Raw genomic sequence first — 23,254 nt, forward strand, 5'->3', positions numbered from 1 at the left:
AGAGAGAGAGAGAGAGAGAGAGAGAGAGAGAGAGAGAGAGAGAATATGTTGTATACTATATTACCTAAGGTTATATATTATATTATATTATATATATATATTATATATATATATATATATAGAGAGAGAGAGAGAGAGAGAGAGAGAGAGAGAGACCCCGACAGGATGGGTGTTTAACTTGTCGTAGACTTTGTGTGTGTTTGCGAGATATATATATATATATATATATATGGAGAGAGAGAGAGAGAGAGAGAGACCCCGACAGAATGGGTGTTTAACTTGTCGTAGACTTTGTGTGTGTGTGCGAGAGAGAGAGAGAGAGAGAGAGAGAGAGAGAGAGAGAGAGAGAGAGAGAGTATTGTGTAAATGTAACCTGAACGAAAAATTACAAAGTACCACAACCACTAAAAAACTACTAGAAATTGCTTAGCACATAAATTCAACGAACTTATCAAGGTCTTAGTGTCCTTTCCAGTAACCGAGAATCGCTATTTCCACTGGTCAAAAAATAAAAATAATTACAATCACCTGTAGCAAAAAGACTTAAAAAGGCAAAGACATCATACCACCAGATTTGACCAGTCTCGAATCTCCTATTTAGGATTAGAACCCCGGGTAGTGAATATGTTTTGTATATGTATGTTCATCAACTTTGCCGTCGATATGTGATCCACCTTAAATGTTTTGTGGGTTCCATTTGCATATATTACTTAGATAGGGGAGAGGGGGACACACACATGCTAGCTTACATCCCACTTTAAGACCCAGCGCAGCGACAAGGTCATGCTACTCGTTATTATTATTATTATTAGAGAGAAGAGAAGAGAAGAAGAGAAGAGAGGGTGGTGCATTCATGGTGTGCATAGAAACGTGGAATAGGGCTTCAAAGTTCACGGGAACGCAACTCTCAACACTCAGTGTACTACACTTGACTTGATCATAAATGGCCGCTCGTAACCTTCCACACATCCAACTCCTGTTAAAGATACCCTCCGCTCCATGGCACCTTTCTCTATCTGCTGCGTTGCGTGCTTACCAGTTTTGTCTTGCGTCCCAGCTTAGCCTGCAGCATGGAGATTACTGGGAATGCCCCAGACAAGGAGGCTCGACTAATCCAACTCTTGAGGAGCCGGGTTGAAGAAGCCGACCCGGAATCGGCTGTATGTGTTTTCATTTGCCTTGACCTTCATTAGCTCCCAAGGAGTTTTCTGAACCGATGCAAGCATACAAGTGAACACCGTAATTAAATGATGCGCCTGTAATTTGTCCTTCGAGTCTGTCTTAGGCTCGCAACCCGTCTGCTTTTCCATAGCCTCTTACTCATCACTACAGCCAGTGATGAGTATTTGTCCGTGATGGAATGTCAGGAATTCCCGTGATTTGAATGTTGTCAATGTTTGACTTCAGCAGCTTCTTCCGTCGCTTAAGGAAAATTTCTTCGCAAATGTGAATTGGGGCTTCTTATAAGTTCTTCTTAAAACCCAACAGGGGCTGCTGAAGTTTTAAAAGATATCGATTAGCGCAAAAAACTTTCGGACACTGACTTTCCCTTTTCTGTGTTCTCTCGTGGTAAGCTTTTGGCCCTCCCTATTTCGTTACATTTCCCAAGTGTAGCTCTGTAGCGTCAAGGATATTGGGATTTGGAGAAGGGAGATCTCTTTTATATTTGCATAATGTTTGGGCGGTAGCCGTTGGCGCTTTTGTTAGATTAGCTGATAGTGATTGGAGCAAAAAAGATTGTGTTCAGGAAGAGAGGGAGGAAAAGGCTATTTCAAACTTACGTGTGAATTTGGGAATCGTAATTCTTGCAAGAAGGGAGATCACATAAAAGTATAAAACAAGGTGAAATAGAACTCTGGATATCAGAGGGCACGAATAAGGTCACGTTCCCCACCAGGGATGGATACCCGGGTAAACTTTTTAACGGTACATGTAATCTCCGTCCCTAGGTACTCAACTTTACAACGGCACAGCTTTGCTAAAGATTCTCTGACTGAGAGACGTAAACCAAGTTAAGGTTAGGCACATTTGTAAGAGAGTACGCCGTACTTCCAGAGGTTTCCAGACGGAAATCAATACCAAAAAGGGGCTTCTCCAACCTACGATTTCTTCTCTGAAGGTCCCTCAACCAGGAACGTTTTTGCAAAAAGAGGCGTCAAGTCAGAATCTGAACAGCAGCTGAGCATCTGCATCATGAGTGGATCTGCTCCAGTCAGATGTCTACCAGGATTAATTGCAACAAGAAGGGCTTATATTGGATTGATATTTCATATTTGAGGGTTCAGAAACGAGTAGAGGGTTTCAGAAAGTATGATTTTTTGATTGGAGCAGCACAGCAGCAAGGAAAATGTCAAGCTAGCTGTGTGCGGACCGTTTTTAGTAAGAGAAGCAATTGGCCCTTTTTCCTCAGTTGGGTAAGATCTAGGAGGGGCTGAGCCTATAGAAGGCACCTCAACCCCTTCATTCCGTTGGCGTTTCCAGCATGCAGCATGCAGCAATGGAGGATGCAGCCTCCCTTAGTTTGAATGGCCAGCCATTGCCAGCCTTTTTTAGTGAGCGATCTTTACAGTTGTATTCTTGAGGCTCTTGGTGATTGCCAAGGTAGTAATTAGAATACTCAAGTCTTTTGCTGTGCACTAGTCTATACATGGGTCTTATGCATGCACATGGGGTTTGTTTCGCTCATTCAAGTTAGCATTCACCCTTTTGCACTTAGGAGATAGCATCTGGCAAGCCAGGGGATGTACTCCTCATGCTTGTTACTCTCGTATTAGAGCGTCCAAGCTTTCTCCTTTGGGGCAGTAGTGGGGTTGGTAATAAGGTTATTACCTGGCCCAACAGTTAAGCATGTCCGAGACCAATAAGCTCAAGCAGTTCATCAGGGGTTGGACTTCAACATTCGCTTCCGTGTCTGGAATTTCGAACCGCTCATTGCATGTGCTTACCATGGCTCAGAATCAAGAAATGATTTTGAAAGGGGGAAAGCCTAAGCAAGTCTGACCAGGAGTCAAAGCCCCGCAACAGTGCACAACCCCAATGGGTAAAGGCCCTCAACCAAAGGATAAAAGAAAGACAACCAGCAATTGGGTGGTCAAAAAGAGGAGTCTAAGCCCAAGATGACTCTAGATGAAAAAAGCTAGGCGGGCGTTAGGGGAGGATACTTACAGCTCGACGAATAGAACCGGTACTATGCGGAGCACCATTGCTTCCATTGCCACCACATTGCAGGGCATGAAAAGAAGGGTTGCCCCAAATGGTTGACCAAGAACCTGCGAAAGCGCCAACTTTTAAGGAGGGCATGCTCGATGAGCAAAAGAAGGTCCTCATCAAAGCCTATGGCGTGGCTAAAGGACACGATTTGTTGTCTTATTTGACATGGGAGTTTAGAAACGCTATCTCCTCTGAACTCGTCAAAAAGATGGGATGCACTTTAGTCTTTCATAAGCTTGCGGTGGACGGATTCACACTTGGGCTAAGTGCTCAGATCACACAGAAGGCCGAAACATTTTCTTTCATAGTTCAGAAGGCCTCTTTTCTGTGTGGCTTCATTCTCACACCACTATTAGGATGCAACATGATACAAGGGATCCAGGGGTTAAGAGAATATTCATAGGTTAAGAGAATATTCATCTATGCCCAATTGGTGATAGGATTCCTTCACAATTGTCGAAGGACTGCATGAGCAAGTCATTATCTGCAGGGATAGAAGCATTCTTGGCATCCCTCTGATCTCCTAAATCAAAACAGCTCGTGCTTTTTGCAAAGGTGTAGTATTTGCATTGGTGTATGTCCTCTGTCAGCTAAATTCAGTGCAGCCACCTCCTCCTTTGGGGCAAGACATGGCCGATCTAATCCAAGAGTTTCACGATATTATTCTCCGGGACGATCTACTACCACAACTTTCGCCTCACAGACCGGAGGACCATAGGAGTGAAGTATTCCCAGACTTGATGCCTCCCTGTAAGTTTCCCTATAGATTATCTAAGTCTATGGAAGCAAAGTTAGAACTCTAAGTCTATGGAAGCAAAGTTAGAACAACATCTCACTCAGTTTTTACGCGCTAGGTTTATCAGGTGATCCTCATCACCTTTTGTAGCTCCAATTCTATTTGTTTGAGAAAAGGATAAGACGGCACGACTCTTATAGCGCTTAAACGGTGTCAAGTATTTTCTAAGATAGACCTTAAGAGCGGTTATCATCAGGTTCGCATATTCGGCGTTGATATCCCGAAGGCGATGTTCAGGACAGAGCTAGCTCCACCACCAACATTCAACAAGATGATGTTGCGGGTGTTCGTTGAGCATATAGGAGTGTGCATGTTCATCTTTCTAGATGATATCTTAATCTTCTCAGCCACAGCGGAGCAGCATATATGGGATGTGCAGAAAGTTCTTCATCTTTTGTGAGAGAATCGATTCTATCTCAATGCCAAGAAAAGTGAGTTCGGTCTGATGGAAATCCAATATTTGGGTTACATCATCAGTGCCAACGGCATTCGCTTGGACGTTGAAAAACTTCAAGCTATCACAAGATGGGTAGTCCCCATGACGGCCTAGGAGATCCGATCTTTCGTAGGGCTTTGCCAGGCTACAGTTCACATATGTTCGGACTCCTCTACCTCAGCACTCTTAACCGACCTATTAAAAGGGATGAAGACTCGTCGGCTAAAGATATATGTGATCGGCGCAGCTTTGCAGGCCTTCCACGATCTACAACAGTGGCCATGCAGCTCCATTAATGAAAATCGCATCTTGGGATGATCCGTTCTTGGTCATTACCGATGCAAGCAATGTAGTCATCAACCCAATTTTACAGCAAGAAGAAAGACCCGTGGCATACTACAACAGAAAGCTTAACCTTGCTGAAAAGAATTACTCGGTCTACGGCAAAGAATTACTCAGCGTCATCCAGGCATTAAAACACTAGAAGCCATTCCTTTATGGACGGACTTTCATAGTCAAGACAGACCACCAAGTCTTAAAGTGGCTGCAAACAATGCCCAGCTCCCAGTGGAGCGATCGGCAATCCCGATGGAGTCAGATTTTCCAGCAATTTGGGGGCATATTCAATAATCCTTGGAAAGAATAACCCGGTACTAGCCAAAAATGCGGAAAGATGTATATAGCTATGTGGAGAGATGCCAAATTTGCAAGAACATAAATGTGTCCCATCTGAAGGTGGCAGGATTGCTTCAGCCCTTACTGATCGCCGAAGGTCCTTTCTAGGACATCGCGATGGATTTTGTGGGACCCCTTCCCGCCTTCGCATGTACGCGAAATACTCAATGTTTAACCATTGCTCATCGTTTTAGCAAATTTTGTATGCTTATTCCATGCAAGCAGACGGCCAGCACAGAAGACGTAGCCCGCTTATGTATCAACCATTGGTACCCGATTGGAGGATTGCCATGGATTATTACCACGGACAGATATTCCAAATTCACCTCACATCTATAGAGGACGCTGTTCGAAAACTTTGGCACCAAGCTTCAGATGCAATGCTTTCATCTGCAAACCGATGAGCAATTCGAGGTATATAATCAATTGGATTTCGATATGTCATGATGCATAGTCCAAGTGGGAGCAATACCTTTCATTAGTACAAGTGATATTGAACGATACATACGCTTCAAGTATCGGGTGTACCCCATAGGAAGCAACTTTTGGCAGCAGGAGGTTCTCTTCACTCCTCACCAAGATGATATCCCATCTCTCAAAGCCAATAAAACTGCATAATCTATGACCAAGATCACGAGTCAGTTAAAGACCACCTCGCCAAAGCACAGGCAACGTACACGCACCAAGCCAATAAGTGCCGATGATTCACGAGATGTCCAAGTGTATTATAAAGCAAAGGCTAAAACACGTGGGCAAGTGACACCCTAAGTTATCCTTCAGAAGTTTGAGACTATTCCCCATCATTAAGAAGATTAATGATGTCTCTATGAAGCCGTGGTTACCTGCATAATGTCTTTCATGTGGCATGGTTGAAGCCGTATATTGGCCCAACGCTTAGTGCTATTACAGATGAGCACCAACCCGAGGTGATCGACGATGCAGAAGTCGTTGAGCCAGATTAGATTCTCCTTTACAAATAAAAGCATGGGTCAGGACGTGAGATTCACAAATTCTACATGAAATTTCGAGATTGAGGAAACCATGATGCGGTGTGGCTAGACAAAAGTTTCTTCTCGGAGGTCCTACAGATATTGGTGGACTACTTGGAGGCCATGCAATTACCACCAAGTTAAGGAGAAGGATGTACCAAGGTGACAAATGGCTTCATCGACAAAGTGCAGATATTTCCTAGGATAGGATATCTTGTCGTATGCCATCCATGACCCCATTGTGAGCCCTTGTCCATGGGCAGTCAGGCACGAGCTACGCAGCTGAGTCTCTCAGAAGCCTTAGGTTAAGTCAGAATTCAGTAGGTTAGTGTTTCCATCTTAGGGTTTTAGCTAGGTCTAGGTGTCAGCCTATGGTAGGAGCCCAGAAGGACCCGCAACAGCTGGACAAAGAAGCTCTTCATCAAGGTAAGGGCTTGGGGGAAGCTTCCTTTATAGGCTGCCTTCTGCCTGTCCCTAGGCAACAAAGGGTTGGGGAAGTGAGCCTAATGAGCCGACTGGCTGGTTCGCTCATTTCTGGCTGGTTGGATCAGCCTACCAGGCCCCCACAGCCCCCTATTTAAAGGGGGGCTTGCTGCTCTCATTTCTCATCCAGCTCCCCTCAGTTCAGCCTTGTTTTCCAGCCTGGTTCAGCCCTCAGCCCTTCTAAACATTCCCTGCAAGAGAGTCATCAGTTCAGCAGTCCCTAAGGGTGATCCAGGAAGGTGTCCATGCAGCACCATAGCCCGGCTCGGAGTAGAGGTTTGGGGATCCTATTTCAGCAGTTTTCTTTTACAGTTTTCAGCTCTTTCTCAGTTCTATCTTCAGCTCTCTCTAGCTCCATCTCTCTCAAGCTCCTTATCTCAGGTTTTCATCGTCCTTTCATCTCTCTTACTCACGCAGCACCGTTGCATGCCCGGGGACAGCACAAGCCTCTTCAATAGCCTTGCACAGATTGCCATTTGTATCTTTTGCAGTTCTCCAAGTATGAAGCAAGTTCTTCCCTATTTGGGGAAGGGGGCCCTCAGTCGGTACAGGGACCCAATTTGGTGTCATATTCATTCTTTCTCTAATCCTAATCTCGCTCTTCCCCTTTATGGCGCATATGCATACGCCTCGCGCAAAGGTTTTGCTGCGCATTACACGATCATTAACCATTGCATGTTACAGACCAAGGAATAAAAAAGAAGAGACTTGGTTTGGGGATCTTGGAAGTGGCAATGGAAGCACTGCCAATCAATTCAAGAAAGTGCAGCATATTCCTTGCTCAATCGGGCCTATATGGCCGGCCGCATTGTGAAAATTGGGCCAGAGAAGAGGATGCCCAAGTACTTATATGAGGAGACGACCTCCACTGGTGACCATGAACTGCTCTTTGTGCAGGGGATGTGTTGAAGATCATAACCTTGGTCTTACCAAAGATGACATGCAAATCGTGACTCACAAAGAGCATACAGTGCATCCAAATGTCTCTGGAGGCCCTCTGATGAGAACGAGAGCATGACCATATCATTTGTATATAAGAGGATCTGAATCAAAGTCCCCAAAGAGAGAGAGAGATAGAGAGAGAGAGAGAGAGAGAGAGAGAGAGAGAGAGAGAGAGCTTATTAAAGTCTTCGGAAGACCGATGGGTCTATGAGACTGTGAAAAACCTGATACAATGAGCAAACAAGCATCCACTTCAATGTAGAATGGAAAAAATGCAAAATGGCAGTACTAAGTCCTAAGTACAACATAGTCATGTCGATAGTCGAGTATATATCAATCTCAGCATCATCATCGACATCAGCATAATTATCGTCATCATTATCATCATCATCATCATCAGCATTAGGGCATTAGGATGGATGAGGTAGTGGAGGCATGAGGGTCAGCAATAGAGCGCTGTCGGCCCCTCAAGGGTGCAGTCTTGGTATGTCTCCTGGTTGTAGCTCTGCGTCTAACCAGGGCCACTGTGACCCCCCGTCGGTTGGGCTCCGACCCTAAACAAGTATGATCTGTGTGTCCACCCTCTGTCTGAGTTGTCGGGTCACAGGCTCTGGGTCACGATCATATCGAGGTCTCATCTCGTGGGAGTCTATGTGATCTGGCTGAAAGGACTCCGTAATAGAGCTCTAAGAGGTATCAGTCAAGGAAGAAGTCTGCTCCCGTCTCCGTGCTCGGAGTATCCTATCGTGGTGTCTAAGCACCTCATGAATGAAATCAGCCAAACACTGCTGGTTTGGGTAGGAGAGGAAACGGGCCAAAACCCCATGACTATCTCTGAAGAGACAGTAGAAACGCCCTCGGATCTCATAGTAAACAGGACACCTGAAGATGAAATGCTCCTCTGTCTCAACCTCTTGCATGTCACACAGTGTGCATATGCGCCTCTCCTTGGGTAACCGCTCTGCTCTGCCGCTCTCGATACGAAGTCTATGTGAAGAGACCCGGAACTGCACAGAGAGAGAGAGAGAGAGAGAGAGAGTAATGTACTTTGGGAGGCCTCACGGGTCTATGTGACAAAGTACAGCAACAGAAAGAAACTCATACACAACCCTTTGTGGGCTGAAGCGAAGAGTGCGCTAGGGCCGTTGCGAAGTGCTATACGGAACTAAAGAGCTCGAAGGCTCAAAACTGAAAACTCAAAAGCTGAGAACTTAGACTTAGAATCCGAAACTTGGTGCCATGTGCGCTAGGGCCATTGCCAAGTGCTATGCTGAACTAATGAGCTCGAAAGCTCAAACTGAAAACTCAAAAGCTGAGAACTGAGACTCAGAATTTGAAACCTGGTGCCATGGTGGCTGTCCGATGAGCTGCAAAGATATCCCCAATCGGTATCTGTCAAGCTCCCTTGTTGTGGGGGAGGATGTGGTCCCCTCGTCCTCTGTATCTGATGGGCTATGTCAAAGAGTGACAACTCGTATTTGGCGGTCTCCTCTAATAAGAGCTGAGACGGACCGAACCTCGATTGTGCATGCTTTAGTCACTCTCCATGTCGTGTGTGGTCTTTGCATCTCTCGCTTGACAGCGTCACGTCGTCTCTCCCCATTGACCCATATTGCCCTCATGTTAGGTAGCTTCTCCTCCTCTGCCCCACTAGATCTTGGAGCTGACTCAAATGCATGGAAATTCGTGACATGCTGCTGTTCTCGGTCTACTCCAGCTTTTGATTGTGTGGTCACCTCCTATTGCTGTTTGATCTATCGCAGTAGTGTCTCTCTATGACATCGCATCTCAATCAGATAGATCCCAATGTAGACGTGGTTGTGGAAGTGGATAAGTTGGGAGAGTGGGCCAAAGCCGTTGCAAGAGTCAGTGATATGGCCCTTAGATCTCATAAAAGGCTGGGTAGACACATAAGAAATGCTCTCTTGTCTTGACCTCCGCGAACATCTATAGCCTGCGGATCCTCTTCTCTCTGTGTATGTCTGCAATGGATGGGTATCCCTAGCTGATGGGACGAGACCCGCATCTGTTCAATGGCAATCCTCAGTGCATGTGAGACTCCTTTGTCCTCAAGGTACTAGGGTCTGATGATGGGTCAATCCGATACACTCAAGAAGTGGTCGTGATTAAACTGGATCTTGGTGGGGAACTCTTGGTCCCCCCTCCTGAGTCCAAGACGAATGGAGTTAAAGGAGATCTAGCCGGCTAGTATGATACGTGTGCATCTCATGTCGAGAGATCAGCTTGGGTGGTGCATCCATGCTATACTGAAAGGGGGAAGCCAGTCCATTTGGAGATTGTGATTGGCAAACCAAGTGGATATGCGCACATACCACACAAATATCAACCCTGCTCGCTGCACACAGAGAGAGAGAGAGAGAGAGAGAGAGAGAGAGAGAGAGAGAGAGATGCCTATGCACATGTGTGTACGTTACCAGAAATATCTGAGAGTTATGATTCGTCCTTGCCTTGAAGTGTGAAGCACAAACATAGTGATGCCACTTTTTAGTTATAAGGAGAACCATAGTCAATCTCATTTCTTCTCCTGTTCTTTTTGTAAAGAATCTTTAAAGATGGGTCATCTACCATGCGTATCAATTACAGGAATCTGATAAAATATAGATTTCCCATACCAAGAGTCATTGACCTTTTGGATGAGTTGAAGGATGCCAAGTACCTCACTAAGATTGACTCCTTTTTTTGGAAAGACATACTAAGATTGACTTCCAGTCATCAAGAAAATAATAGGAGATGATAAAACATCCTTCAAAACAGAAAGAGGGCAGACTGAGCTTAAAGTCGTGCCTTTTGGGCTGACTAACGCTCTGGCCACATTCCTACATTTAATGAATCAAGTCCTAAGCCCTTTTCTGCTCAGATTTGTAGAGGTCTTCTTTGATGATATACTCATAGATAGCAAGACAAAAGAGGAGCATCAAATGAACGTACTGCAAGCATGGGAAGTAGTGAGACTGTAACCATCTACTTGCCAATGCAAGTAAATGGATACAAAGGCTGGAGTATGGGCGCATGGCATCACTCTAAAGGCACTATGTTAGATCCAGCTATGTCCTAAGAAGACAACCAAATCTTAGGGCTAATTTCACTTTACAAAAAGATCATTGAGAAATATGTAAAAAGAGCTGCTGTTCTCACTGAACAACTCCAGAAAAGAGCCTTTACAGGCTCATAGAAGCTCAGGCTGTTATGGATGATCTCAAAGAAGCTGTTATTGCAGCAATATGTTTGGTATCTCCATTTTTCAGAACCCTTTCTTATTAAAACTGATGCAAGTGGGAGTGGTGTCGTAGGAAGGCATGAAGCTAGCGAATGTGCTGAGCTACTTCTTCTCTCTATTTTGTATAGAAGTCATTTTTATTGGCTCTTCAAATGCATTTGCAAATTCCTGCACTAAGGTCTGCCTATACTTGCCTTCAGCCACAAAGCCCTTGGCTTGCCCTTCGAGTGCATATACTTTTGCTTGTTTCTTCAATAATCTTTTCATCTACTTTGGACTCTCATGCTCTACCTAAGGTGGCTGTAAATCTGCGTATTGCTGTGCCAAAATTTCAATTGTAAAATTTGAAAACTCAAGGAATTCCTCCAATGTTCTCATCCCAATCACAGCACAACGCCCAACAATAGGACATAGGTCTAGGGCACACAAATCTCCTCTACAAGTAAACCCTTCATGATTTTTTTTTAAATTTTTCAAAAAGATCACTTCATTAAGTATGATTGAAAACCGCAAGAGCAAGCTCTAATGCGGGAGTACAGCATGCCATGCATGAGAAGAAAATAAACAGCTCAAAAAAAGCTAACAATGAAGAAGACTCAGAGAAGAAGGGAGATCCTCTCCAAACTCTGAAGAAGGTAGCCCTCCTGAACTTCATGAAAATTTGATGTGTGTATCTTGACAAAAACTTGTGCTGACAGTAAAGTTCCCATTAGCAAATTTGTAGTATCATTCTAGTGGCTATCATGTTCTTTGAGTGTAAGAACTTGTACTATGCACCAAAGCAAATCCCACTCTATAGTTAATTCACTTGGGGCCTAATTGAATTGGACGTGGGGACCCATTGAATGCATCACTTGTGATGTGAAAGAGGTCCTCCTGAGTATCCTAGATCAACCGCTCCTCTTCAAAAGTCCTTATATATCTTCCAAATGATAGGAGCTTGTATGTCTCATTAATTTATTGAAAGCTGTAGAAATAGAAGACACATGACTACGAATTCATTCTCAAAACAAGGATAGAATCTGTGATTTACATTCAGCTTGCTAATTCTAGGCCATAGGTTGACATCATCAAAGGGTAGTTCTTACTTCTAGTGTGATTTTTACTTTATGGAGTTGGTTTTAACTGTTATAATTCGAGCTACTGATGCTACTGATGGGTAAATGTAGAAAAAGGGGGTAGGGGCAGATTTGGAGAAAGAGGATAGACTGGCAGAAGGGGGGGGAGAGAGATAGGGTAAGAAGGGAGGAGAAGGGGTAGGAGAGAGAGAGGGAGTAGGGAAGAGAGAGAGAGTGACAGAGCGTAGGCAGGAAGGAGGGAGGGAGAGTAGATGGGATTAGATGTCACATCAAAAAGTGAATAGTAGGGGGTGGATGGGGACTTATATAGTCCCTCCACAATTTTCACCTAAAGGACCTCTAACTTGGCCCTTTTTCCCCTTCATTACAGCCATCCCTTCCGCTAGAATTTTGCCCTCAAAATTTCACAGCATGGCTGTCCAAAAGTGCAGCAAACAGTAACTACTAATGAATCCGGTAGGAGATAGGGGTGGTCCTGGACAATGCTTTCTGGCTGCCATGAATTTTCATCTTCAAGATGTCCCTGCCACTTGATAAGATACTCTACGTAGGCCATGTTTCGGAGTACATGGTCTCTGAAACCCACGATGGGCTCCGGAACATTGAGGATGTGGCCGTCTTCATTTATAGGTGGCAACTCTGGAAAAACATGGACATGCTGTCCAACATGTGGTTTCAGCAAAGACACATGAAAAACATCGTGGATCTTGGAGGTACTGGGTAGCTCCAACTGATATGCTACGTCTTCAACCTTGCGGATGATCCTGTAAGGACTGTAATACCTATGAGCAAGCTTTGTGTTGGTATTACTTTTCAGCGAGGCATAACGGTTCTTATGGAGATGCAAATGCACTTTTGAAAGACAAATATCTCCTGCGTTCATCCGCAGATTTCTTTTGCTTGGCTTGGGCATCTTGCATATTCTTTTTTGCCAACTGCAGAAGGGCATCCATCCTATCCAAGTCATTCCGTGCTTGCTGATTTTTCACAGCCATGTCAGCAATTGAAGAAGGGATGCCGACCTTGCATCCGTACATTGCCTCAAACGGGCTCATGCCAATGGAGAGATGCTTGGTACTGTTGTAGCAAAATACAGCAAGTGACAACCATTTATCCCAAGACTTTTTAGTATCATGACAAAAATGCCTCAAATATTTCTCCACCCATTTGTTCCCGACTGTCCATCAGTCTCAGGATGGTAAGCAGTGCTAGGTGTGAGTAAGCAGTGCTAGGTCTCAGGATGGTAAGCAGTACCCACTATTGTAAATATCTCCTGCCAAAAGTGACCCATAAACTTCGCATCTCTGTCACTGACAATTTCCCGAGGGAAACCATGATGCTTAAATACATGCTCAATGAATTGCCAAGCAACCTGTGATGCTGAATACTGGGTCTTAGTGGGTATGAAATGGGCTTGTTTTATCATTCTATCCATCCCAACAAAGATGTTGTCCCATCCCCTCTCTGAAGAAGGCAATCCTGTGATGAAATCCATTGCTATGTGCATCCATTTGCCCTATGGAATGGGTAATGGCTGCAAGAGACCTGCGTGTAATTTGTTGTCCACTTAATCTGTTGGCAACTGTTGGCAAGGCAAGCATTCAACCACATATTTACCCACATCTCTCCACATGCCTTCCTAGGTAAATCTCTGCTTGATTCTTTCATATGTTTTAGTGATACTTGCAGCCAAGGCAAGCATTCAACCCTGTATTTAACCACCTCTCTCCACATGCCTTCCCAGGTAAAGCTCTGCTTGATTCCTTCATATGTTTTAGTGATACTCGCAGCGAGTATCACTAAAACAATGTTGCATGTCCAGCCATGGGAGAGGAGTGCATTTCTCGCAAAACCGGTTGGCGGTATTTTGAGTCTGGTACTAAATAAATCCTGTCTTGGCACCACAACAGCCCATTATGCAATTTGAAATCCGGATGACCCTGACTAGAACGCTTCTGCAAATCTGAAAATATGGGAGCTGCTTTAGAATTGTGCATATACTCTTGCTGAATGCCATGAATCCACTCCTGATATATGGTAGAGATAGCACACAAATTGCAAGCCCACATCTTGGACAAGGCATCTGCAACCACATTTTCCTTCCTTTTTCTGTACTCAATGTCAAAATCATAGGATTGGACTGCAACCAACCACCTCTTCTGCTTATATGACAAATTTGGCTGGGTGAGGAAGAATCTGAGTATCCTACGATCTATTTTCACCTTAATTTTAATTCTGTACAGATAGTGGTGCCATTTCTTGAAAGCATGCAAGATAGCCAGCATCTCTTGATCATCAACATGGAAATTGAGTTCTTTAGCATCAAACTTCCTGTTTTCAAAGGCTATTACCTCGTGTTCCTGCTTCAGAACAACCCCCAATCCTTTGTCACTGGCGTTTGCCTCCACAATGAAAGGATGCGAAAAATCAGGGCATACCAAGACAAGTGCATGAGTGAGAGCAAATTTCAGGTCTTCAAAGCTGCGTTGTGCTTCCTTTGACCACCCAAAAGCATTCTTCTTCAAGAGATAAGAGGAGCGGCACCTCTTGGTAAATTTGCGAATAAAGCGCCTGTAGAAGGAAGCAAGACCTAAAAATCCTCTCAACTGGGTGAGGTTTTGTGGTTGTGGCCAATCTTTGATGCATTTCACCTTTGCAGGATCCACCCAAATGCCACGTCTACTCACAATATGCCCCAGGTACTCAACCTCCTTTGCCATAAAAGTGCATTTGTTGGCTTTTGCATAAAGTTGATGCATCCTCAAAATTTCCAGTACTTGCTTTACATGCTTAATGTGCTCTTGTATATCCTTACTGTAAATGAGGATATCATCAAAGAAAACCAGCATGCATCTGAAAAGAAGTGGCTGCAATCTTGTTCATCAGTGCATGGAAGGTGGCCGGTGCATTAGTCAATCCAAAAGGCATCACCTTGAATTCATACAAGCCCCATTTTGTGCGGAGGGCCATCTTGTGCTCATCTCCTTCTTTCACCTTGATTTGATGGTAACCAGACCTCAAATCTATCTTCGTGAAAAACTGAGCACCCTTGAGTTCATCCAATAGGTCATCTATCTTGGGGATTGGAAACGTGTTCTTGATAGTGGCCTTATTTAGGTCCCTGTAATCAATGCACATGCGGTATGATCCATCCTTCTTCTTCACTAGAAGCACCGGCGAAGCAAAGGGAGAAGGGCTATGAGAGATGAAGTTCTTCTCAAGCAATTCCCGCACCTATACCGCCACTTCCTCCCGCTCAACCCTAGAGAGACAGTATGGGGCTTTGTTTATGGGCTTACTGCCAAACTCTAGAACAATGGCATGATCCACATCCCTCTTAGTAGGCAATTGGGATGGCATATCAGTAAATACATCAGCAAACTTCGATAGCAACTGCTGCATATCACAATCCTCAACACGGGGAATGCTACCCCCCTGAGACAGTGACACATTCAATGCATAGAGGGCATGCTCCTTCCCGAGCTCTCTGGCTAACTGCCTTGCTGAAATAACTGGCAATGCCATGCAATGCTACAGTTCTACCCTTGTGGACAAAGCTGAGTGATAGGGCATTTAAATCCATGCTGATTTTACCCAAAGATTTCAGCCTATCGCAGCCCAGGACAGCATCTATTGGGCCCATATCTAGTGCCAAGAGATCCCAGCAAATTCATTATCCTCAGAGATCTTGATCCTTGCATCTTGGCAACAAAATTGACTGACCAAATGCTGTCCATTTGCCACCTCTACTCTCAGCCCATGATCAATCTCAGTAGCAATCAGTCCCACCTTTTGTAAGGTTTTAGAATTGATGAAACTATGAGTGCTACCGTTGTCCACAAGCATGTGAATAGTCTTGCCATTACTTCTTCCACGATTTGTGCACCCTCTGAATCATCATGAGTGGCCTCCAAAGTCTTAGAAGCATCCATTAAATCCTTATCTCCATAATCATGTTGAGTTTTGTAGTACCACTGTTACGCTTGTTGCAAACTTCCCGATGCTCATGAGTCCACTTCTCACCACACTTAAAGCATAAGTTTGCCCTCTTTCTGCTGTCCATAATAGCCCTAGTGTGTTGTTTAAAATTTGATTTTTCATTTCCAACACTTGGCTTAGCTCCTGGCTTAGCAAGCAAATGACCTGTATGGCTTAGCATATGGCATCTTGGTGCCTGTAACTGTGGGAAACCTCAGAAATGGTGGTGCTGCTGATTTTCTTTCATTCCAATCAGTCACCTTAGGCTTCTTCATAGCCTCATTTGCATTCCCATATGCGCTGCCCACTGTCATCTTATACTTGCTGGCATATCTGGGCTCAAATACCTCTGCCAATTGGTTGCACGCTCAATTGTTTGAGGGTTATGTGCCTTCACATCTGCAGTGAGAGAGGGACTCAATCCCTGGATGAAACGCAGCAACTTCCCTCTCTCAGATACGTCCTGTATAAACAAGGAAAGTCTCCAAAAACGCTGCAAGTACTCTTGGACAGTATCGGTCTGCGATAATGCATAGAATTCAGCTAGATATTACTCCAGTATGAGCGGAGATACAAATGTGGTGATCATCAACTTCTTGAACGCTTCCCATGTGGCTGGCCTCTGAGGCGAGTCCCTCATAGAACGCCACCAAGTATGTGCATAGTCCTGCAAGTGCATACCCGCAAAGATGATGCGATTCTCATCTTGCTTTGGGTAGAACTTAGAAGCGGAAATAATCTTCCAACTTGGTAAGCCACTCCTCCAGCTCATTAGGTGTGCGAGTGTCCCCTTTGAACTTATGCACTGTGAGTGTGTCCTTGATATCATTGACTGCATAATTCTTGTGTGTGTAACCTCTAGAAGTGTAGGCATCATCACACTTGAGGTTCACATAATCAGAGAAGGACATTTCAAGTTTGATGGCCTCAGGTAGGGCCTTATATGAACACAGAATTTGCCATCATGTCATCAAAAGTGGCTTGCTGCCCACCACCAACCCCCTACTACGTAGTAGTTGTTGCCATCTTATGCATTGGCTGCGTCTGGCTATATGTGCTCGTTGGTGGAGCGATAGGTGCATGAACCCCGGGTTGGGAATCTGTGCTAAATGCATCTCTCCGAAATGATGGCATACCAAAGGGCTGAGAAGAGGATCGACGTCTCTCCTAGGGGTGTGGGCTGCCATATAAACCCAAGCCAGCTCTAGGCATACTCGCTAGTGCACTAACTAGATGCACACCAACGGGTAAGCCCAAAAGAGATGGCTAGGCCTGCATAGATGCAAAAAGCTGTGAGCCAAAAGTTGGCTTGACATCCTACAAGAAGGTGCTCTATGGCACTGAAAATGCATCATCTAAGTCCATATAATCCCCCTGCTGGGGTACATGCAACGGTCCAGAAGAGTGATGCTCATAGGCACGGCAAGCATCTGTCATCTGCATGGAGTAGACAAAACATCCTGATTGTTTGAGTGGTCCCCTTGCTGGGGTGCGGGCTGCTTACCCTTATTCAGCATAGCAATGGCATATGTTATCCGTTGACCAATCTGCCGTCCCATCTGGGCACATCCTGCATAGCCATGGCGTGGTAAGTTGTTGGATGAACTCCTTTCCTATCTGGCAGAAAGCACCCTGGAGCATAGAGGAAAGGGCATCCAAAAACTCTGTCTGCATTGCATGCGCTTCTCGACATGCAGGAGAGGGAGGTTGAGTGGAAGGAACCTTTGTACGACTAGTGGATGCAACCACTGTGGCAGGCACGTGCTCATATTGAGCAGCCTCATCACTGTCATGCAATATGTCACGAGGGGCACGCTTCGGTGGCATGGTGACTGGCCCTGGAGAGAGGAGAAATGGATAGCAAATCCTTGTTGTAATGAGTATCTGAGATAGTTTGTGGAAACACGAAAAAGGTTAATGGAGAGGCTCATAAGAAAGGTCGTCGAAGAAGCTTCGAAATGGGCCTGAATAAGCCAAAATAGGGTTGTGGAAAGCCCCTAAAAGAGGCTGGAAAGAGTTTTCTCTCTTTTGGGTGGGGGGGGCCCTTAGTTACCTTGGACACTTAGGACTCCTAACCTAAAGACTGGTAAGACAGTTAGGACATTGACCTAAGGTAACCTAACTTGATCGTTTAACCCCTAGTTAACACTAACCTAAACTAGACCAACTAACTAAACCTAAACCTGACCAAACTACCTAACCCATTGACTAGGTAGACCTAACCAGACCTAAACTAACCTAACCAACGAACCCACTAACCCACTGTTAGTCTCATAGCGCAGGTGGGCGCGGACGAGTAGCACAGACGAGCGACGGGAGTTGCAGGGAAGATGGACGGCGAAGGGAAGACGGACGATGATGGCAGTCTGGCTGTGCGAGGAGACGGGCAAGGCGTCGACGGACTCTAACGGAGATGAGCGTCGACGGACTCTGACGGCTGTTTTAGGCGGCTCTGTTCGCGTGGGCTTGCGTTTGGAGAGCCACTGCTCAGTGTTGATGGCATAGTCGGTGTTGCTTGTTGCTACGTTTCAGGGATGTGAGACACCCTTCAGGACTGAGATGCCGCAAGGATGTGAGCATAGTTGATGTGAGAGTTGCTTTCGTTGATGGACTCGTAGAAGGAGACGGGCAGTAGTGCGTTACAACCTGCAATCCTCATGGGGTTCACAGTTGATTTCGAAGCTGGTCGTCTATATTGTATTGCTTCGTCTTGCAGTTGGTCTTCGTTATACTTGCTAGGCGCTAAATTGCTTCTGCTTGCATGGAGTCCATCCGGTAGGCAGCACTAAGAATGAGAAGCACAATGGTTCCCTTGGAAGGGAGCTCTGATACCAATGTAGAAAAAGGGGGTAGGGGCAGATTTGGAGAAAGAGGATAGACTAGCAGAAGGGGGGAGAGAGAGATAGGGGAAGAAGGGAGGAGAAAGGGCAGGAGAGAGAGAATGAGGTAGGAAAGAGAGAGGGAGAGAATGAGAGGGAGTAGGGAAGAGAGAGAGAGTGAGAGAGCGCAGGCAGGAAGGAGGGAGGGAGAGTAGATAGGATTAGATGTCACATCAAAAAGTACATAGTAGGGGGTGGATGGGGACTTAAATAGTCCCTCCACTTTTCCACCTAAAGGACCTCTAACTTGGCCCTTTTGTCCCTTCATCATAGGAAATTGATTGAGACAGTGTTTACATGGGAGACTTTTATCGGTCTCTTTAGTATTATTTGTTCGACTAGTTTCTTTGCGTGGGTTTTAGCATCTACATACATCTATCCATGGTTCTACACCATCGTGGGCTTTTCTAGGACATCTTGGCACATTGCTAGTATTATTTATGTTGTATTCCTCCTATTTCTTGAAGGTAAAGAGAATATATCATTAGAACTCCTAGAGTTTTTATTGGTTTAGTCCAAGGTTCTGGAAATATCATTGTTCCCCCCCCTCCCCCCTAGAAAAAGGAACTTCTATTAATGTTTGAAAAACCAACCATGCAAATCAGCAATCCGATGGGAAAAAGCAAAACAAACTTGGTTCTCAGAAGGGAACCAACCTGTTTTCAGAGAACCCTGGGTGGTGTATGAAAAGAAAGGCACCTCCTTAACCCATGCAGGCCAAATTCACGTACTTGGGTCCCACTGAGTCTCCGGTAGAGGCCAGCCCTTCCAAAACCATAGTCACCACTGTGCACTCTCGTGTCATGTCAAGACTGTGTCGGGGTCTATAGTCCACGGTCTGCCCAAATGGTCCACCCTCTTTCACTCTAGCAAGCCTAGAGCCTCGTCCTCTCAGAGTCTCCTGCCATTTTGGACTGAAGGTAGGCCCCTTGGCCCCACTTTGTAGTATCTGCAGCGGTAGCAAGCGACTGCTGTATAAACCGAATCTTGAGAGGCACTCCTAACCTCGAGAACTGTCCATACTAGTGATGAGGAGCCTGGGAGTTTCGCACATCTCTGTTATCTGTGTGCCTACCCCCCTGAGTCGCAAGAGAGCCCTCACCTGTGCCTCTGCCTCCAAGCCTATCTTTCTTATTGGATCACCCTCCACCTATCAATATGCCTCACGAACACATGGTTTCCATATCCACTCACAGAGTTTATACACTCTATAGTTCCTAGTAGCTAAACTGGGCCTTGGAATCATGCCTTGGTGTGAGGAAGAGAGAGAGAGAAAGGGGCAGGCAGAAGGTGAAGGTGTAGTAAAGGAGAGTTTATAAATATATTAGCTCTCTCCCTCCTTAATTCTGTCCCTTCCCTTATGTTAAACGATCCCTTTCCCTACCCCCCTTCCCCTCTCAGGTGAACTTTTTGAAAAGGATTATTTATTTATTTTTGCAGAGTTCACCTTGGTGTTTTATTCTAGAGCTCTGATTATAGGGTCTAATGTTTCTTTTTCATGCTTTCTACATATTTCGATTTTGAATGCTAATGCCTTCAAGTAAAGCTATGATTGGTTTCTGTGAATAGAGTTTGATGCTCTCAGGTCGGCCTGCTTATTTTATAACAGTTTGGACAGAAAGAGGCTGATGTGTTATGTATTTTCATTGTTTAGTTGACAGCACATAATCTGAAAGACGTCATAGTTTTTATAAATCTGAAAATACAAATAAAGACGATGTGTCTGCTTCAAGCGTAGCAATTTCTCTAATTTCTGAACATACAAATAAAGATGATGATGTCTGCTTCAAACAAAGATTACATTGATCTCAGGGCATTGATGATGCGACTCTAAGGCGGTTTCTGCGAGCTCGATCTCTTAATGTGGATAAAGCTTGCAAATTTCTGGTGCAGCATCAGAGATGGAGGTGTACATTTGTTCCAGCTGGTTCTATCAGTGAATCAGAAATTCCCAATGAACTGAAGAAAAAGAAAATATTTCTTCAGGGTTTTGACAAATTAGATCGCCCTATTGGAGTAATTCTTGCAGTACGACATGATGCTTTTGACCGAGAGCTAGAAGAATTTAAACGTACGGTATTTAAATCAAAGGCATCTTGTATTGTCAGTATTCAGTGCTAACTCCAATGTGGACTCTCTCATCAAATTTTACTTATGTAAGGCATTTGAAATCTGCAGGATTTGTTGTATATGGTTTTGACAAAGCTGTGTCAAGGTATGGTACCCTTTTATAATTGTCAATGGTTGTGTTTTTTGCATTTGTTTTCGTGGTTTTGGGTGGGAGTTTTCAGGGTGACTAGTCTCAGCTATTCTTCCAGATATATCAGGGGCAATCCTAATGTGCTACTTGAATGGTGTGTCCAGCCTCTCAGCTGCACAAGAAAAATTTGTTCTTATAGCAGACCTACAAGGATGGAACTACAGAAACATGGACATCAAAGGCTATCTTTCTATAGTTGAAATCTTGCAGGTAAATCAATTTTATTTGAGGGCATCCACAGTTTCTTTGTGCTGCTGGTTTTTGTTTCAAATACCAGGCTTCAATACATTCTTTACTTGGCTTATTGCACCTAGGATCATTACCCAGAGCGCTTGGGGAAAGTTTTTATGATACATGTTCCCTACCTGTTTTGGGGAGCTTGGAAGATCGTGTATCCATTTATTGACCCAATAGTCAAAGAAAAGGTGAGTCTTGTGTTCGTTGGAGGGGCTGTAGCCTTATAAAAAATGTTCTAACTTTGAAAGCTGGACATTGTCCTGTTACTTGAACAAATTTATCGGAGCAGCATGGCCTACCAGCATGTTTCTGTGTCATGAAGTGTGATGGCCCCCTGAACTTTCATATTTATAAAGCATTCGGCTAGGTTTCACGTCAGTATATTTGAAGCAATGAGATTATTGCTTTAAATAAAGGTTTCGTTAGAATGAATAATCATGGAAAAGTTGTTTGCAGATTGCCTTTGTTGAAGATAGACACCTTGAGGCTACTTTACTGAAAGACATAGATGTATCGCAACTTCCTGACATATATGGTGGGAAATTGCCTCTGGTACCAATCCAAGAGGTTAGCCAGATCTGACGATTGATTTGTGCATGTGGACTTCCCTGCAATATTATCAGGAACCTAGTGTATTGTGACTAAAGGTTTCTTTTTTTCTTTTTGTGCAGGTAGTATGATTGGAAAATTTGGTACATTATAAACCTGGGTTTGGGTGGGCCAGATACGCATGTAGGGGGCACATGGAATTGCTTCTGGCCTTCTGCATGTGATGGTGTGTAAGAATAGAAATCTTTACTTAATGTAAGGAAATGGTACAGAGGTTGATGAGGTTCTTAGAGTGCTCATTTTGTGTAAGGTAATATTTGAAGCATTATGGAGTTGCAAGCACGTTTTAAACATTGGGAAAAGGGGATGTATGATGATAAGGATATGTGTATTGTGGAATAGATCGTAGGGTGATCCCTGTTGATTGGTTATCCAATCGGGTCTCTATTGTCACATTTTTCTCTAAGCTTTTCATTATCCTCTTGTCATCACTCACATTCTTCTCCAAGTGTCATGCAAATATGGGCCTTGAGTTCTCATTATTTACTTTCACATTGCAAAATATCAATTTTTATTTGTTAGCTCCATTAGTGAAGTTACTTAGTATTCAAGTTAATGATTGGTGTAGTACTAGATTCAATACTATGGCTCTCAAGAATCAGCTTATATGAGAGGTTTCAACATGCGATGCAATAGAGCTTCTCAACTTTCTTTTGCTCTCTTGCACTCATTTCTTCCTCATTAGAGTGTCAAATTTACTAAGCTTCATCTAGTAATTGAGGAATAGCAAATTTAGATGTTTTCACTATAAAAATCAAAACCTTTGGTCCAACGTTTAGTGTATCTTAGTAGGATTCATCCAAGGGGTAGAGGCGAATATGATTTCAGCATGGTAGTTTTCTAGATTGAAAAGCTTGAGTGTTGAAGATCACACCATGAAAGAGTGGGCAATCAATTGCAAGATGTTAGTCAATTGTGCACATGTATAAAGAGTTCTTGATTGAACAAGGGACAATATTTATAGGTTTTGTCCAAATTGTGAGTATTTTGAATGCGTATTGCTTTCAATATCTTATATTTTGGTATTGATTGTGCAATAAAATTTACCTCGAATTCTATATAGCCAAGGCAATTGGGGGCATGCCACTATAGATTGAATCACGGAAAAATAGATTTGTGCATCAAAAGATTGTGATATTGGCACATTGTTTGCATTAGGGCATTGTTATTGTTGTCTTGTATTAGTGAAAAATAGATTTGTGCATCAAAAGATTGTGATATTGGCACCTTGTTTGCATTAAGGCATTGTTATTGTTGTCTTGTATTAGTGAAAAATAGATTTGTGCATCAAAAGATTGTGATATTGGTACCTTGTTTGCATTAAGGCATTGTTATTGTTGTCTTGTATTAGTGAAAAATAGATTTGTGCATCAAAAGATTGTGATATTGGCACATTGTTTGCACTAAGATATTGTTATTGTTGTCTTGTATTATTGAAGTATC

At 44.0% G+C, this 23,254-nt stretch overlaps 1 protein-coding gene across 1 annotated transcript; it reads left to right on the plus strand.

The window, feature by feature from the left end:
• The first annotated feature begins 899 nt into the window (after window positions 1-899).
• Window positions 900-22,317, plus strand: LOC147883029 (uncharacterized). Its single transcript, XM_087399704.1, has 7 exons — window positions 900-1,160; window positions 20,518-20,776; window positions 20,884-20,920; window positions 21,070-21,175; window positions 21,280-21,390; window positions 21,659-21,769; window positions 21,874-22,317. Exons 1-7 carry the CDS (start codon window positions 1,071-1,073, stop codon window positions 21,880-21,882), a joined length of 723 nt encoding a protein of 240 aa, XP_087255830.1. The 5' UTR covers window positions 900-1,070; the 3' UTR covers window positions 21,883-22,317.
• Window positions 22,318-23,254: the final 937 nt, after the last annotated feature.

This window comes from Dipteris shenzhenensis, chromosome 28 (assembly GCF_047967505.1).
Source record: "Dipteris shenzhenensis isolate YYH24624 ecotype China chromosome 28, Dip_SZ_1.0, whole genome shotgun sequence".
Lineage (NCBI taxonomy): Eukaryota > Viridiplantae > Streptophyta > Polypodiopsida > Gleicheniales > Dipteridaceae > Dipteris > Dipteris shenzhenensis.

Bases quoted from the DNA above. Each gene is read 5' to 3' on its own strand.
- LOC147883029 (XM_087399704.1), top strand. From the start codon at position 1,071: ATGGAGATTACTGGGAATGCCCCAGACAAGGAGGCTCGACTAATCCAA. The intron at 21,176-21,279 runs GTAAATCAATTT...TATTGCACCTAG, and splicing joins CTATAGTTGAAATCTTGCAG to GATCATTACCCAGAGCGCTT. The intron at 21,391-21,658 runs GTGAGTCTTGTG...AGTTGTTTGCAG, and splicing joins ACCCAATAGTCAAAGAAAAG to ATTGCCTTTGTTGAAGATAG.